Source organism: Talpa occidentalis, unplaced genomic scaffold (genome assembly GCF_014898055.3).
Source record: "Talpa occidentalis isolate TD23 unplaced genomic scaffold, MPIMG_talOcc4v2.1 talOcc4.11, whole genome shotgun sequence".
NCBI classification, from domain to species: domain Eukaryota; kingdom Metazoa; phylum Chordata; class Mammalia; order Eulipotyphla; family Talpidae; genus Talpa; species Talpa occidentalis.
This window is the reverse complement of record NW_023601104.1, coordinates 74321546-74337312: the sequence shown is the minus strand read 5'-3', so window position 1 is coordinate 74337312 and position 15767 is coordinate 74321546. Positions and strand designations below refer to the sequence as shown.

The 15767-nt window shown below is 37.1% G+C and overlaps 1 protein-coding gene across 11 annotated transcripts in view; it reads right to left on the bottom strand.

Moving 5' to 3' along the window:
• The window catches only part of RAD51B (RAD51 paralog B), a 538718-nt gene extending 523295 nt beyond the window's left edge, over positions 1 to 15423 (bottom strand). For 10 of the 11 annotated variants that reach the window (XR_008550226.1, XR_008550227.1, XM_054691203.1 and 7 more), the window contains exons 1-4: positions 15342 to 15423; positions 12450 to 12558; positions 6980 to 7093; positions 4941 to 5057 (exon numbers count right to left, since the gene is read on the bottom strand). Coding sequence is in view for 9 of the 11 variants with exons in the window: in XM_054691203.1 (XP_054547178.1) it covers positions 4941 to 5057; positions 6980 to 7093; positions 12450 to 12558; positions 15342 to 15355 (354 nt within the window). In the remaining 2 variants the exon portion in view is untranslated. Of the gene's footprint in view, positions 1 to 4940; positions 5058 to 6979; positions 7094 to 12449; positions 12559 to 15212; positions 15266 to 15341 lie in introns of those variants that run through there. The other variant, XM_037503554.2, reaches the window with a different exon arrangement.
• Positions 15424 to 15767: the final 344 nt, after the last annotated feature.

Genomic DNA, 15767 nt, shown 5'->3' with positions numbered 1-15767 from the left:
CTTTATATGGCCAGAGAAGATGTGCCATATAAAAGACTCTACAAAACCTTTATGGAGAAAGATGTTTATTTCTAAGTCGGGAAGTGAGTGAAGAATTGGGAACAATGATCCAATCAAAGGCATCTGCTAAACTACTGTGTTAAGACTGAGGCCTGGTTAATTCACCTTTCAAAACACTGAGCAGGACAAACATATCATGTCAGCAGGAAGGCCAATTAGAAATCTCTCCGAGTTTTCCTACCAATGTTAAACAGGGAGCAGACATGATCCTGACTAGCCTGTAGGAGATAAGACCCACCTTGACAGCCCTGCAGACCCATGAACAAGAAAAATAGATATTTGTTGCTGCTGTAAGCAATGCAAAACAGCCAGAGTTGGCCAATAAAGCACTTATGTCTGATACTACACTTGGCTCATTTTTGTTTCATGTCTGGCCCTTGTAGGTATTTGCCTTTACAACCTGCCTTATTACTTCCTGTGACCTGGTAGGCCACAGCTAATGCTGCCCAGGAGAAAGAACATGACCTGTAGTATTTAATTACTCTGAGAAAAAATTAGGATGCCAAATATTGGCCTCTGGCATGTAGACTCTACTTCTGTAGGATAGTAGCAGTCCTTTCCAAAACAAAAGCTACCCCACTCAAGAAGGCCTGCTTGCCTCGTCAACTCATGACCAAGCACAAAAATGAGTCCTGGAAGACTAATAATGTAGAAGTGCGCTGCACAGTCATTACTCCGAGCAAGGATAGGGTACAGCCACCCCTCTCAAATGTTAGGAAGTTCTGGCAGTGCTGCACAGGTTTACTCTCCCAGTACTCAAAACAAATAGGCAGGTATCATATTGCTTCTTGTTGACATGAATTTGAACCACTTCTCAAGTCTTGTAATCTCTAGCTTACAACATGGAAATAGTTTTTTTGATGATCCCTTTAAATACAACCATAATTTTACCCAGTCTCATCAGTATCTTCACCATGCATTGTCAACTTGACTAATACTGTTTCCAATGATAAACCTTGATTTTGAGGTGAGAGTTTCATTATTTATAAAGCACAGATATACATATACATTAACAGATACACGGAATAGCCAAGGCATAAAAATCTCATGGGTAAGGTTCAGCTGGAGTACAAATGTCTGAAAAAGCTCTTTAGAGGACAATAATGAAAACACTGTTGAGAAACACTGATCTGACCTATATTATCTCAGAGGAGAAGCCCACCTCATGATTTGATGTGCATGTACTCTAAGCTTTCATTTTAAACTTCAAACATATCTTTACTACTGATATTCAGGTAGAACAGACTCAGAATTATCTGCTTAGTTATATACAAGTAAGGAAACTGGTGTTCTCAAGGACCAGGACAGAGCCCTGCAGGTCACTCCCACTAAGGATTCAGTGGAATTGGTTTCTCTTAGATTTCTTCATTGCTGCTTCTGCTGTGGGCATGAGAAGTGCATCTCTAGTCTACTTTAAATCTTGGAGCTGTAACCAAATATATACAGATTCAATGAAATTCACATAAATCTGCACTGACCATAAAAAGTTAGAGAATTATGAAGTTATAATCAAGAAGGAGCAGCTATAAAAATGACAGCAGAATGTTTCCAGACTTATTCTTACTCCCTCAGGCATCTCCAGATTTAGTCTAAGTTTATTCAACTAGTAGCCTTACATGTTACCTCCTTCAGATCTAACTTCTTCCTGAAATCCAGGATTCTAGGTTTGATCTTTTAACTAGAAAGTAAAATTGTGCAATGCAACTAATCAGACACTTCTAATGATACCGGTATTAGTTCTCTGTTACTGTGTAACAAAGGACCAGAATCTTAGCAGCTGAAAACAATACCTATCTATTATCTCACAGTTTTGTAGGTCAAAACTAAGTAAAATGCTGTTATATCTCTTGAGTATGCATTAAGGTTGTAAAGGAAAACTACAGTTAGGAAACTGTAGGGTGAAAAGTATAAGAATGATAGAAATTCGGGATGAAGGTTACTTCCTAACAGAAGGTGAAATACAGGATAAGGGAGAAGCCTACAGTTTCAATGATATTGGTATTATTATGGTTCTTCTATTGAGTCATAGACTCAAAACTCAAACAAGCAAGTTAATCTGATATACATCAAATATATACTAACATTTTTGGGGGGTTTTGGTTTCCTGGAGTCTTTTTTACATTTTAAAATTGTAAAATGAAATGAAAAATGAAAGAAAAAGAGAGGCACCTGCGTAGTTACGGGTGGGCAGGAGAGCTGACAAATTTTGCTTTTTAATAAAAGATGAAGAGAAATATTCCCTATACTCAACTGAAAAATCCCAAGGAGATTGAGAGACTATAGATGAAATAGAAAGTAGAAAAGTTGCCATGAATGAACAAGTATTTATACCAGTCAAGTAGATCACAACAAAACACCTAAATGGCCTGTAACTACCACTACTGCTTAGATTCAGAAAGAAAAAGAATTGATAAAAGCTTAGTGAAAAACTACTACAAATTATTCTAAAAGTCTAGTATTATTCTAAATTCTAAAATTACTCTGAGCTTAAAAAACAAAAACTAGTTGCTGGTTACTCTTCCCAAATTTCAATTTTTTACTGTTTATTTTTTTTTATTAAGGCAACATTAGTTTATAACACTGTATATGTTTCAGATGTATAACTTCACACCATCCCAACTTGACATCTGTATAGACCACACCATGTCTTCTAAGGGCTAGTTTCCAGCCAATTGACTCCTTCCAACCTGTTCCATTTATACCACCCTCACCTTAACCACCAATCTACAATGCATACATAGCCGGGAATCTAAGGGTTTGTTGTTTTATTTTGACTGCTCATTTGCTGTTATTCTCTATCTTCCATATAAGAGCAAAATTGTACAAGACAGATACAGTATTTGTCGTTCTATATCTGACTTATTTCACTTAGCATAATCCCCACAAGGTCCTGCCGTTTTGTACAAAAGGCAAGACTTCATCTTTTAACAGCTGGGTAATATTCTACTGCATACATATACATCACAACTACTTGATCCATTCATATGTTGATGGGCACTGAGATTGTTTATAAATATCGGCTATTATGAGTAATGCTACAATGTAAATAGGGGTGCATATATCCTTTCAAATATGTGTTTTGTATTTTCAGACAAATTTACCAGATGATAATGGTAGTTCCATTTTTAATTTTTTAAGGAACCTCCGTCCTGTTTTCCATAGTGGTTTTATCAATTTACATTCCCACCAACAGTGTGTGAGGGTTCCCTTTTCTCCACATCCTCATCAACATGTATCATATCCTACCTTTTTGATAAAAGTCATTCTAACAGGTGTGAGGTGATACTTCATTGCGGTTTTAGTTTGCATGTCCCTAATGATAAGCAGTGCAGAACATCTTTTCATGAGTCTGTTGACTACCTGTATGCTTTCTTTGGTGAAAATTTTTGCTATGTAAATAAATACATTTACAACTATGAACCACTTGTTAAAAATCTATTTGTGCAAAAGTCCAAAAATAGTATGTAAAATATGATTCTGGCACCACCTGGTGGCAATATGCTGCAATAGCAGATTCTAGGTTTATCATTCATTCACTCAGTCACCATTTATTGATAATAGGCATCTGCTGGGCATACTATACACACATTTTTTTTTTTTTTTTGAGGCATGTTTTATTTATTTATTTATTTGTTTGTTTGTTTGTTTGTTTTGTTTTGTTTATACATGCACTGGGTACAGTCAGAAGCGCGGGAGGGTGAGAGAATTCACCAGAGCCAGAGGGGAGAGCAGAGCAGACAGACTGATGAAGTACACTGCTGAGGGGAGCAGCGGGCGGCAGGAGAGGTCTGCGCGCCATGTGGGACCCTCCTCCGGTGGCCGGGGAGCAGCCAGGGATCGAACCGGAGCCGCAGAGGCCGCGGGCAGCTTCGCAACCCAGCGCTCAACCGCTGCACCACCGGGGAGGCCCCTATACATACATTTTTAAAATCATTCTTAGAAGACAAGAAATAAGTTACAGCAATGCAATTTTCAAGACACAGAATTGTAATCATTTTGAGATGTCCTCAAATTCCTGACACTTTTTTCAAAGGGTAGAGCCAATCCTTTCCTTAAATGTGGGCTGAACTTAATGACTCACTTCTAATGAAAAGAATTGGCAGAAATAATGACATACAACCTCTAAAGTTAAGTCACCAAACACGTTTCCACTTCCACTAGCCTTCTTTGGGATTGCTCACCCTGGGGGAAGTCAGTCATCATATCCTGAGATTGCATGTGGAGATTGGGAGGAACTGTGGCCTCCTGCCAATAATCAGTGCCAATTTTACAGTATTCTGATGGGCCCCTCAGAAATAGGTCCCCCAGCCCCACTCCACCTCCAAATACTATTGATACATCTCTTGTCAATATCACTGAGATAAGCCACTCCCAAAGAAACAGAAATAATAAATGTTTGTTGTTGTTTTAAGTCACTTAGTTTTGAGGTAATTTGTTGGGCAACGATATAAAAATAATACAAGAACTTATTACGTCCTAGGGCCAAATTTTATCTACATCAGGAAGTAAAAATGGCTTACTTCAGTTTAATACCATAATATGCCCATGTGTTAACTTCAAATTTTCCCTTCTATTACACTAAGTGGTTGTCATCTTAAAATTACCCCAAATTATTTCATAATATTTCACAATATTCTTCACTCTCTGAGCTATTTCAATGAAACAGCAACCTAAATAGACTTCCGTTGGTCGGCAAGGATTTTCTTTAATATCTTTCTGTAGAGCTAATCTACTAAGTACTGTGAAGAACCATACCCTTCAGGTACTTATAAATTAATTCAAACTAATACTGATGAAATAATATGTTTTTAACTAAACTTTTTCCCTGGCTCTGAAAGTAACAGGCCGAAGAGGAAAAAATTTGGAAGTTTCTCCTTTACCTCTGTGAGAGACCCACACGCCACACCACCATGCAGGGCTTCATCTAAAGCAGAAAGTGTTGTAGATAAGAATGCTGGTGAGAGAGCAGCAGACCTTCGTGACTTCATCTCATAAGCCTAAACAAGACAAAGACAGATTAAATTCTTTTCAACCTCCATATCTAGTCAAAAATATACACCAACTCCAAAATTTCAGCTGCTTGGAACCCCAGTTGCTTGGAACCCCAGTTCCCTCTTTTCCCTCTTTCATTTATTTGTTTACTCTGTTCCAGGGACTTTGCTAAATTATGGGGATATAATTAATAGAAAGAGTCCCTGCCTTCACATTACTGATCGTTAAAGGGGGACTATGAAATTAGGATTAGAATTGGGCAACTAATTAGAATACAACTAATAAGAGATATTGTGATAGAAAAAGTGAAGCCATACAGACAGTGCACCTGATCTGGATTTTTGTAATCCAGGTAGGCTTCCTGGAAGAGTTGGATATCTGAGTCAAAATCTGAAATAGCTATTGGACAGAGGAAATGTACATGTTCCTGCTAAAGAGAATAAACAAAGAAAGGTCAAGAAGAAAGAGAGGAAATGGAAAGTAATGAACACCAAAAAAATGAAGTTTCTTCAAATGGTTGAAAGATGGGAGTGTGGTCTTGGTGCGGCAAGTCATGCGGCTACAGAAATAAGCAGGGGTCACATCACAAAATACCTAAGTGAAGTCCGTGCTGAGAATAACAGAGGGAAAGGATCAAGTTATCCTCAAACTGCATTTGGTTTGTGAAGAACAGCCTGAAGGTAGGTGTGGCAGACTGAGAAAAAGACCCCCCAAAAGGTATTCACATCAAATCCTTAGAACCTGTGAATATTTCCTTATTTGGGAAAAAGGGTCGTTGCAGATGCCATTGGTATAATCACGTGCCCACTGGCAACATACAAGAACACTTGCCTCTTTGCAATCTCCAACATTACAAATTACCATTTTATTAAGTTGCCCAAATAAAAAGAGATCAACCCACAAAACATTAATCATTCATTATTTAAATAATATGCATTCATTCATTCAATAAATATTACCTGAGCCCTATGGCATGCCTTCCATATACTACTAAGAATACAGAGGTAAACCAAATAGCCACAGTTTCTACCCACTTAAAGATTACAACTTAATAAATCTATATGTTAAATCCAAGGCTCTTCTGCCTCTGTGAGGATATAGGAAGATCGCATATTCATATTTATGAGTCATAAATGTTCCCACTCTTGCCTAATCTCACCTTTTGAATACTTAAATCAGTTAAACCATGATCACCACAGATTTTTTTAAGGCTATATTCAGACGCAAACTAGAAAAGGTAAAAATAATTCAATATGAGATAGTAAGATCAGTAATTTGTAATCCAAATAAATACATTTGCAAAGCATTAAACAAACATGGGACAACTCTTACTCTGGGAAAACAAGATCTTTCCTACCACGGACTAAATCTACTTTGTGATAAAGTCATGAGGCAGAAAGTATGAAATAACAATACAGCTTAATATTTAACAAGGGTTTGTTATAAAAGACTCCACTTTTTCAAGATTGAGGATAAGTTTTTAAGTATTTTTTACTAAATCAGTAAGCAAGGATAAGCCCAATATGTGTATTTTATGATGCAGAGTAAGTGATGGTGGTAAAAGTATTGTAGGGACAGGGACATTCTAACAGGAAGAGCACATTATAATTTACCCATGAGGTCCACAAACACTACCCAAACAAACAGGAGAAAGCTGACCTTTTGAAAAATTACTATCAGCTACAAAAAAAATCTTTCTGTTGCTGCCTGACTCCCATAATTAGGAACTGCCTCCCATGAGTTTATAAGCAACGTAAATTTTTCACATATATTCTCAATTAAAGGACTAACTTGGTCTGAATCAATATTTTTGAGACGCTCATACTCTATTTTTGCATTAGTCATACCCCAAAACATATTTTAAATGAGGAAATCACTTCAGAATAAAAATTACAATCACCTCATAATAAAATATATGTACACATACCGTTTGCATCTGTGGGGCACAGGCCCTGCTAACCATACACAGAAGTTCATGGACACCTTGATAGCTAAGGCCAGTCATCTTCATAAGCTCCAGTGGGGAAAGACATAAAAAGTTCTGAAGAGGAATAAAGAGAGTATTTTAGGTATATATGTGCAACGAAGATTGGAACTGAAAGGAAAATTGATACTTTCCATGTATACATAAAAGTGAAATGTATCAAAAACTCATATGTTCCATGTAGTATTTCCCCCTAAATATGCATGAACTAAAAGATATGATGATAAGCTTTTATCTTGCCATTACTCAAAATACTTAGATAATTAATATACCAAAAGACAAAACAAGTTTCAGGGTACAATGAATTTCTTCCTAAACTATGAGATCATTCAAAGGAAGTAACTGATAGTTGAGAGAGAATAAAACTAACTATGGAATAAACTGTTAAATTTCACACATTAAAGGGCATTTTAAAGTATGAACATGAGGATTAAGGAATGTCTAAGAACCAAAGACACTGTTAATACACAAGTAATTTTTTTAATTGTAGCATACTCTGAAAGCCTGTTTTATTAAGGATTCAACCCTAAGATAAAATCTTAAATATTATTTAATCTCTTAAGAGGAATTTGCTTTACTATTGTGCTTAAAAACGCAACATCTGCTCTTTGCATTTCTCTTGCTCCTTCTATAAGAAAATGATCCTATTAATTTGCGTTTCAAAAGAAATTAACAATTTGAGGGGATTAATTTGTCCTTTTTCTTTTTTTTACTGAGATAACATTTGTTTATAACACTGTATATGATTTAGAGGAGTAAGTTCACACTTCCTCAGATGTATGTCACTAAACCACATCCACCACCAAAGCACCCATAATCCTTTACTACAGACCACTAGGCTCCCTCCCTACTTTGTTGCAACCCTCTGTTCCCACTCTGCTAGTATCCTCAATTCTGCGTATTTCTAGGATTTGTTTTAGTTTATTTTTTTGCATTTGTTTTCTTTTGGTTTGTATTTTTTACATCACTGTGTGTTCCCCGTAAAACTTCCACCACCAATTCCCACCACCGTGCACCGTCACTGTAGTCCCCTGTGCTCTTCTCTCCCCTGTTTTGATCCCTTTTCCTTCCCCTCTCTCACAGAATGTCTGATTTATGGCTCCCTGCTAATTTTTTTTGTATTATTATTGTTATTTTTCCCCTGGCCCCTTATTTGGTTGCCCTATATTCCTCCTATAAGTGAAACCACCCAATATTTTTCTTTTTTCTTCTGGCTTATTTCACTGAGCATGATCCCTTCAAGCTCCATCCAAGTTGCTACAAATGGCATGAGTTTCTCTTTTTTGATTGCTGAATAGTATTCCATTGTGTATATATACACCACATCATCTTGGTCCAGTCATCTATTTTTGGGCATTTGGGTTGTTTCATTATCTTACCTATTGTAAATACTGCTGCAATAAACATAGGGGTGCAGGTATCTTTTTGAATTAATGTTTTTTGTGCCCTTTAGGTAGATACCTAGAAGTGGAATTGCTGGGTATTATGAAAGTTTCATTTTTAGTAGTTTGAGGAACCTCCAGAAAGCTTTCCATTGTGGTTAGACCACTTTGCATTCCCACCAGCAGTCTAGGAGAGCTCCTTTTTCTCTACATCCTCAAGAAAGTCTGTTGTTTCCTGTTTTTTTAATGTGTGCCATTCTCACTGGTGTAAAGTGATCTCTCATTAGGGTTTTGATTTGCATTTCCCTGATTACAAGTGATACTGTAATTACCTGTTAACCATTTGTATTTACTCTTTGGAGAAGTGTCTTTTTTAGCAATTCAGCCCACTTTTTAACTGGATTGTTTACTTTGTTTTTGCTGAGTCATGTGAGCTCTTTGTAGATGTTTGTGACAGCCCTTTATCAGCTGTATTATGTGTGTTCTGGTCTATTTTTGTGCCAATTCCTTTGTTTTGTTTCTCTATATCCCACAAATGAGTGAAATCATCCAGTATTTGTCATTATCCTTCTAACTTACTTCATGTAGCATAATCCCCTCCAGTCCTATCCATGTTGTCATAATGTCAAAATTTCATATCTTTTTATAGTTGACTAGTATTCCTTTGCATATATATATATATATAGATATAGATATAGATATAGATATAGATATATATCGTATCTTAATACACTCCTCTGTTGTTGGGCATTTTAGTTTCCATAACTTGACTATTGTAAATAGGCTGCAATGAACATAGGAGTGCATATATGCCTTCAAGAGTGTTTTTGGATTCTCAGGGTAAATACCTACCAGTAGAACTGCTGGGTCATAAAGAACTGCTTTATTTTTATATTTTGAGGAAACTCCATACAGTTTTCCACACAGTCCACATTCCTACCAACGGTGTACTAGGGTTCCTTTTTCTCTACACCGTTGTCCACATTTGTTTTTTTCTCATTTTTTAAAAGATTTATTTATTTATGCATACAAGAACTGGGGTATAAGCCAGAGGTGTGGGGGAGTGAGAGAATTCACCAGAGACAGAGAGGGGAGCAGACCAGGCAGATGTACAAAATACACTGCTGAGGGGAGTAGTAGGCTAGACAGGAGAGGTCTGCTGCGCCATATGGGTTGCTCCCTAGCTAGCCAGGGATCGAATTCATGCTGCAGTGGCTGGCAAGTACTTGATAGCACTGTCTTTAACCCCTGCGCCACCAGAGAGGCCCTGTTTTTTTCTCATTTTTATGATATGGGCCATAATCACAGGAGTGAGGTGGTATCTAATTGTGGGTTTTGATTTACATTTCCCTGATAAGTGATAATGAACACTTTCATGTGCCTGTTAGCCATCTATATGTCTTCTTTGAAGAAGTATCTATTTAGCTCTTCTGCTCATTTTTTGGTAGAATATTTTGTTTTCTTTTTTTGAGTTATATCTTTGTAGATTTTGGAAATTAACCCCTTGGTAGCAACATGGTATGCAAATATTTTCTCCAATTCAGTAGGGTGTCTTTTTGTTTTAATGATAGTTTCTTATACTGTGTAGAAGCTTTTTCGTTTGATATAGTAGTACCATTTCTTTACTTTTGCTTTTGTTTTTCCTTGCCATTGGAGTTGAGTTCCCAAAGACATAGTAGAAGCCAGTGTCATGGAGAGTTTTAAATATGTTTCTTCTATGGTTTCTAGCCTTACAACCAAATCTTTAATCCATTTTGAGATAATTTTTGTGTGTGGGGAGAGTGATCTAGTTTTAATTTAAATTTTATTTTTATATTCCCCATACAATTACAACCCCCTTTATTTTGACCCCAATCCCTCCTTTCCCCACCTCCCACCCCCCATAGAGTGTCTCTGGTTCATAGTTGTTTGTTGATTTTGATAATTTCTTATAGTTATTCTTTTTCCTGGTCCCTTATTTAAGTTTTCTAGATTCCTGCTATGAGTGAGACCATCCGGTTTTTTTCTTTTTCTTTCTAGCTTATTTCGCTGAGCATGATCCCTTCCAGCACCATCCATGTTGCTGCAAATTGCATGTGTTTATCTTTTTTGAATGCTGAGTAATATTCCATGGTGTATATGTACCACATCTTCTTGATCCACTCATCTATTTTTGGGCATTTGGGTTGTTTCCAAAGCTTAGCTATTGTAAATAGTGCTGCTATAAACATAGGGGTGCAGGTGATCTTTGGAATTGATGTTTCTGTGTCCTTTGGGTAAATACCTAGGAGTGGAATTGCTGGATCATATGGAAGCTCTATGTTTAGTCGGTCCAGAAATCTCCCACAGCTCTCCATAGTGGTTGGACCAGTTTGCACTCCCACCAACAGTACAGGAGAGTTCCTTTTTCTCCACAACTTCGCCAACATTTGTTGTTGCTAGTTTTTTTAATATGTGCCATTCTCACTAGTGTAAGATGGTATCTCATGGTAGTTTTGATTTGCATTTCCCTGATTACAAGTGATGTTGAACATTTTTTCATATGCCTGTTGGCCATTTGCATTTCCTCTTCAGAGAAGTTTCTTTTTAGTTCTTCTGCCATTTTTTGACTGGATTATTTTCTTTGTTTTTGTTGAGTCTCATCAGCTCTTTGTAGATTTTTGTGATCAGTACTTTATCATTAGTGTTGTGTGCAAAAATGTTCTCCCAGTCGGTGGGGTTTCTGCTTGTTTTTGTTATTGTCTCTTTTGCTGTGCAGAAGCTCTTTAATTTAATGTAGTCCCAGCTGTTTACCTTTGCCTTCACTATCACTGCTTTGGGTGATGTGTCTGTAAAGATGTCTTTGATGTGCATATCATGTAGTGTTTCACCTATATTTCCTTCTATGTATTTTATGGTTTCAGGTCTTATGTCTAGTTCTTTAATCCATTTTGAGTTGGTTTTTCTGCATGGTGTTAGGTAGTAGTCAAGCTTCATTCTTTTGCATGTAGAAACTCAGTTTTCCCAGCACCATTTATTGAACAAACTTTCTTTGATCCAATGCATATTCTTTGCTCCTTTGTCAAAGATTAGTTGACCATAGATCTGTGGGTTTATTTCTGGATTTTCTATTCGATTCCATTGGTCTGTGATGATTATGGCTTTGTAGTATAGTTTGAAGTCTGGGAGTGTGATGCCTCCATTCCCTTCTTTTTTTTTTTTTTAGGAGCTTTGGCTATTCGGGGTTTTTGGTGGTTCCATATGAATTTCATCAATAATTGTTCTATTTCTTTGAAGAATAACATTGAAATTTTTATTGGAATAGCATTGAATCTGTATATTGCTTTTGGAAGGATGGCCATTTTAATAATGTTTATTCTTCCAATCCATGAGCAGGGGATGTCTTTCCATTTCTTTGTGTCTTCTATTTCTTTTAACAGCCAGCACAATTTCTTAAAGAGATGCCTTCCCCATTGTATATTCTTGGCTTCTTTGTCATATATTAATTGTCCATATAAATATGGGTTTATTTCTGCACACTCAGTTCTATTCCATTGGTCTGTGTGTCTATTTTGTTCTAATATCACACTATCGTCATTAGTCTACCCTTGTATACTTTGCAGTCCGAGAGCATGATACCTCATTCCTTTTTTTTCTGTCAAGATTGCTTTGGCTATTCAAGGCCTTTTGTGGTTCCATATAGAGAAATTATCATATTTCTCATGTAACTACTAAATTTCCTTTAATAAAATAAAGCTTTCAAATAAAGCTTCTCTAGATTCCCAAATAAATGGCACAGATGTATTTTACCTTGCACCTTGGGCTATTATCCTCCCACAAAATGCAAAAATATTGATTTTGGTTAATAAAATCATATTTGGAAATACAACCTGTGTGGCTTATTATTTAAAATCAGCCTATGGAGAGACACCACCATTTATCTACTTTTTTTAAATAAGCCTAAGTTTTCAAATTTCAATGATTAGCTATTTAAAGATTAAGAGTTATTAAGATATACTTAAAATTAATATGTACTTAAATTTTTTCACTAAGAAAAGTGAAATAAATTTTACCTGACAGGTTGTAATCTGATGTTTGCTCAGTCGCTCACACAGGTCCTGTGATAAACCCACTCGTCTTAGTTTCTTGCTACCCATGCCTCCAGATGCAGCAACTAAAGAACTTGAAAAAAAATCAGAAAATAGCATAAATGATCATAAGTAGGCTATCCAAATAACTCTACAAAATAAAAAAAAAAAGTCTCTCCATTTATAAATAGTATTTAAAATATCATTGATAAAATAAAGGGGAACTATAAAATCTTTCTAAATATTTTAAATGGGGAGACAACTGTCAAACATGCACACAAGGGAACAAGGCAACATAAGAATGTGCATTTCATACAATTCTTTGATGCTTATTAATGAATACAGTGCATCATATTTGGAACTCATCTTAAGATTTTTCAATACATTTATAAATTTTATTTGGCTGTGTAATTAACCTTCATCTACTATATATCAGGCACTATTCCAAAGCTGCATATATATTATCACTTTTAATCTTCTCAACAGCCCTATTGATTGTTGGGCTGATTATTGGGTTGATTATTGGCTCCATTCTTTCAGATGAGAAAGCCAAAACCTAGAAAGAATAGCTATTCTGCTGTCACCAAAAAATAAAAGGAAATGATGGATCCAGAATTTTAACCCAGAAAATCTGACTCTAAGGCCACTCTACTATAAATCCATAACCTTACTTAAACTCTCCTTTTTCTGTGAGTTAGAACAAACCTTCTGAATCAACGATGATGTCACACTTTCCAAACTTAAATTGCTTTATTATCTTAGTTGCTCACATTCCCACATGCAATTAAATAGTACTCTCGTTGAACCTCACTAGATTATATGAGACTCATGAAATATTTACCTTTGGAGAGAGAAAATAGAATCTAGCTCATTTACTATGATTCCCTTAATAATGCATAGAAGGGAGAGGCAGTATATTTCATGGCAAAATAGCCAGTGGATAAAGTAGAAACTGCAATGCCATTCCAGGGGATAAAGTAATATAACTATCAGAAAAGAAGTAACATTTTGAAACAAAAATACATACTGAGAATTAGGTATGTTCATTTCCATCACCATGGCCCAAATTTCTGCGGAACATCTAAATTCTCTAAATTTGAGTAAATATTTAATCTCTCTTCTCCTTCCCTCCTTCTCTCTCTCACACATATACACAAACCTCCCACAAACATAAAATACGCCCCTCTCATCTCTCTCAAGGGGAATGTGTCTGTATTGATTTGTTCACCAAGTGATATCTACTTTATCATTGCCTAGTATCTTTACAAATCAGGTCGTTCTAGGCAAGGACACCATCTAGACAGGTAAATTCAACTGAAAAGGGGAACTATAAACTCCAAACTACCTAGACTTTAAAAATGATCAACTCTGCTTTCTGTCTTATTGGGGCCACCCCCTCACCTGCCTGGACTACTGCATACTGCCTCTGATCACTCCCTGCACTGCCAAAAAAAAAAAAAAAAAACCCATTCATTTGTTCCTTCCAAAAACAATGCAGCACACACTCTGGTAGGGTACAAGAATCATTTAAGTGTATTCCCTCCCATTGGGAACTCATAGTAAAAGATGAAAAGAGATGTATGCAAAAATAATTAGAGACATGCAAATAAGCATTGTCATTGTTATTTAAATGTTCTTTGGAAGCAGAGAGGAAGAAGCAACTGTCACTCTCAGCCTTCACCTGAGAACCCTGACACCACAGAACACATTCCAACACTTCCTTGGGTTGCATAAATACCCTTCATAAATTGTTTCCTCACGTCCCTCTCATTCACATATTAGATTGCAAGGCTCTGATGCTGGCCCTTCCTGGCAAAGCAACTTTGCCTCTCAGTATCTTAGTTTCCCCATCTCTAAAAGAAGGATAAGTCCAATATTTACTGTGTAGGAATGTACTGAACATTAAATGATTTGAATGGTTCCTGGGACATAGAGTTCAAGGTTAACAATCATTATCATGATCAATTCATTCAGCAAAACATCATGCAGTGCCTCTGTTATGATCTGCTCTCCAGTCACGAGTGCATGTTGGTAGGTTACCCAGTGCCATGTGGCCTCCTTGACTTTCCACCACAAAGCTTTCCCCCAAGTGAATCTTGTCCTCTCCAATATCTCCATCACACTTTGTACATGTTGCCCATGATCTTATTAACGTATTATTATGGCTTGTTCTTTTATCGGCGACTTTATGTTCCTGTTATGTATGTGAGTGTGTAACTAACTGCATGTAGATGATTTGGGGGTAAGGGAAGTTATTCAACCCTAGAGAATAAACCCTCTCCCCCCCACCAAGAAAAACAAAAGTCCTAATGTTAGATAATAAAAACTGTGAAGTCACATTAATAGCTAATATTTATTGAATCATGATTACGTGACAGACAGGATTCCAAGAGCTTCAGATGCTTTACCCCATGTGACAGATTAAGGATACTGAGGCAAACAATTGAAAAACTTGGGCAGTCTAACACTGGCAAGTTGTGGAGTTTGCATTCGAATGCACGGATCTGGCTCCACATTCCACATCATTAAACAGTATCTCTCTTTCAACGCCACCGAAAGCTGTCAGACCCAACTTCCCCTAATACTGACTCCCTAGACTACACCCCACACTGCCCCAGTTGGACACCGATAGGCCAAAATACCACCCGATTTCATTGAAAGCGCTTTCTTCAACTGTAGCAGCGTCCCAAGCAACCCCGAAGGCCACAACCCCCAGATTGGTGGCGGGATTCTTATGGAGATCCCTACCGGTCTTTAGGGGCGTGTCCTGCACCCAAGACTCTCCGCTCCGTGGAAAGCAAGCCCCACGGGCCCCATTAGCGCACCCCACTTTCCCGCGATTACCCCCTTCCCCACACACGTGAAACTTTTCAGTACCGGATATTCAGCATCCAACTTTCAAAGTTTCCCCAACCCTCATACGGTTCCCCACGGAGAGCGTCTCAAAGCAACAACCGGAGCGCTGGTTGGGTCGTCACCTAGCGAGCTACCCAATCAGCGATGGGCAGAGACCCAGACAGGCCCCGCTGCTTGCTGGGAATTGTAGTTCACACGCTACTCTCTGACTAAGCGATGAGACCGAGTCAGTTTCCCAACATCACCAAGGAGAGACAATTAATCTTAATGAAAGGAAAACCTTGCCTGAATTTTTCTCTTTTCGTTCTTTCATTTCTACTTCAAAAAAAAAAAATCACTTACTAGACCAGAATCCTGTTAGATTTCTGGAAATCAATGAGAATTTGCTTATCATAGTAGAGTTTTTGGTTTGCTACTTTTTTTTTAATATATTCTTTTTTTTTTAAA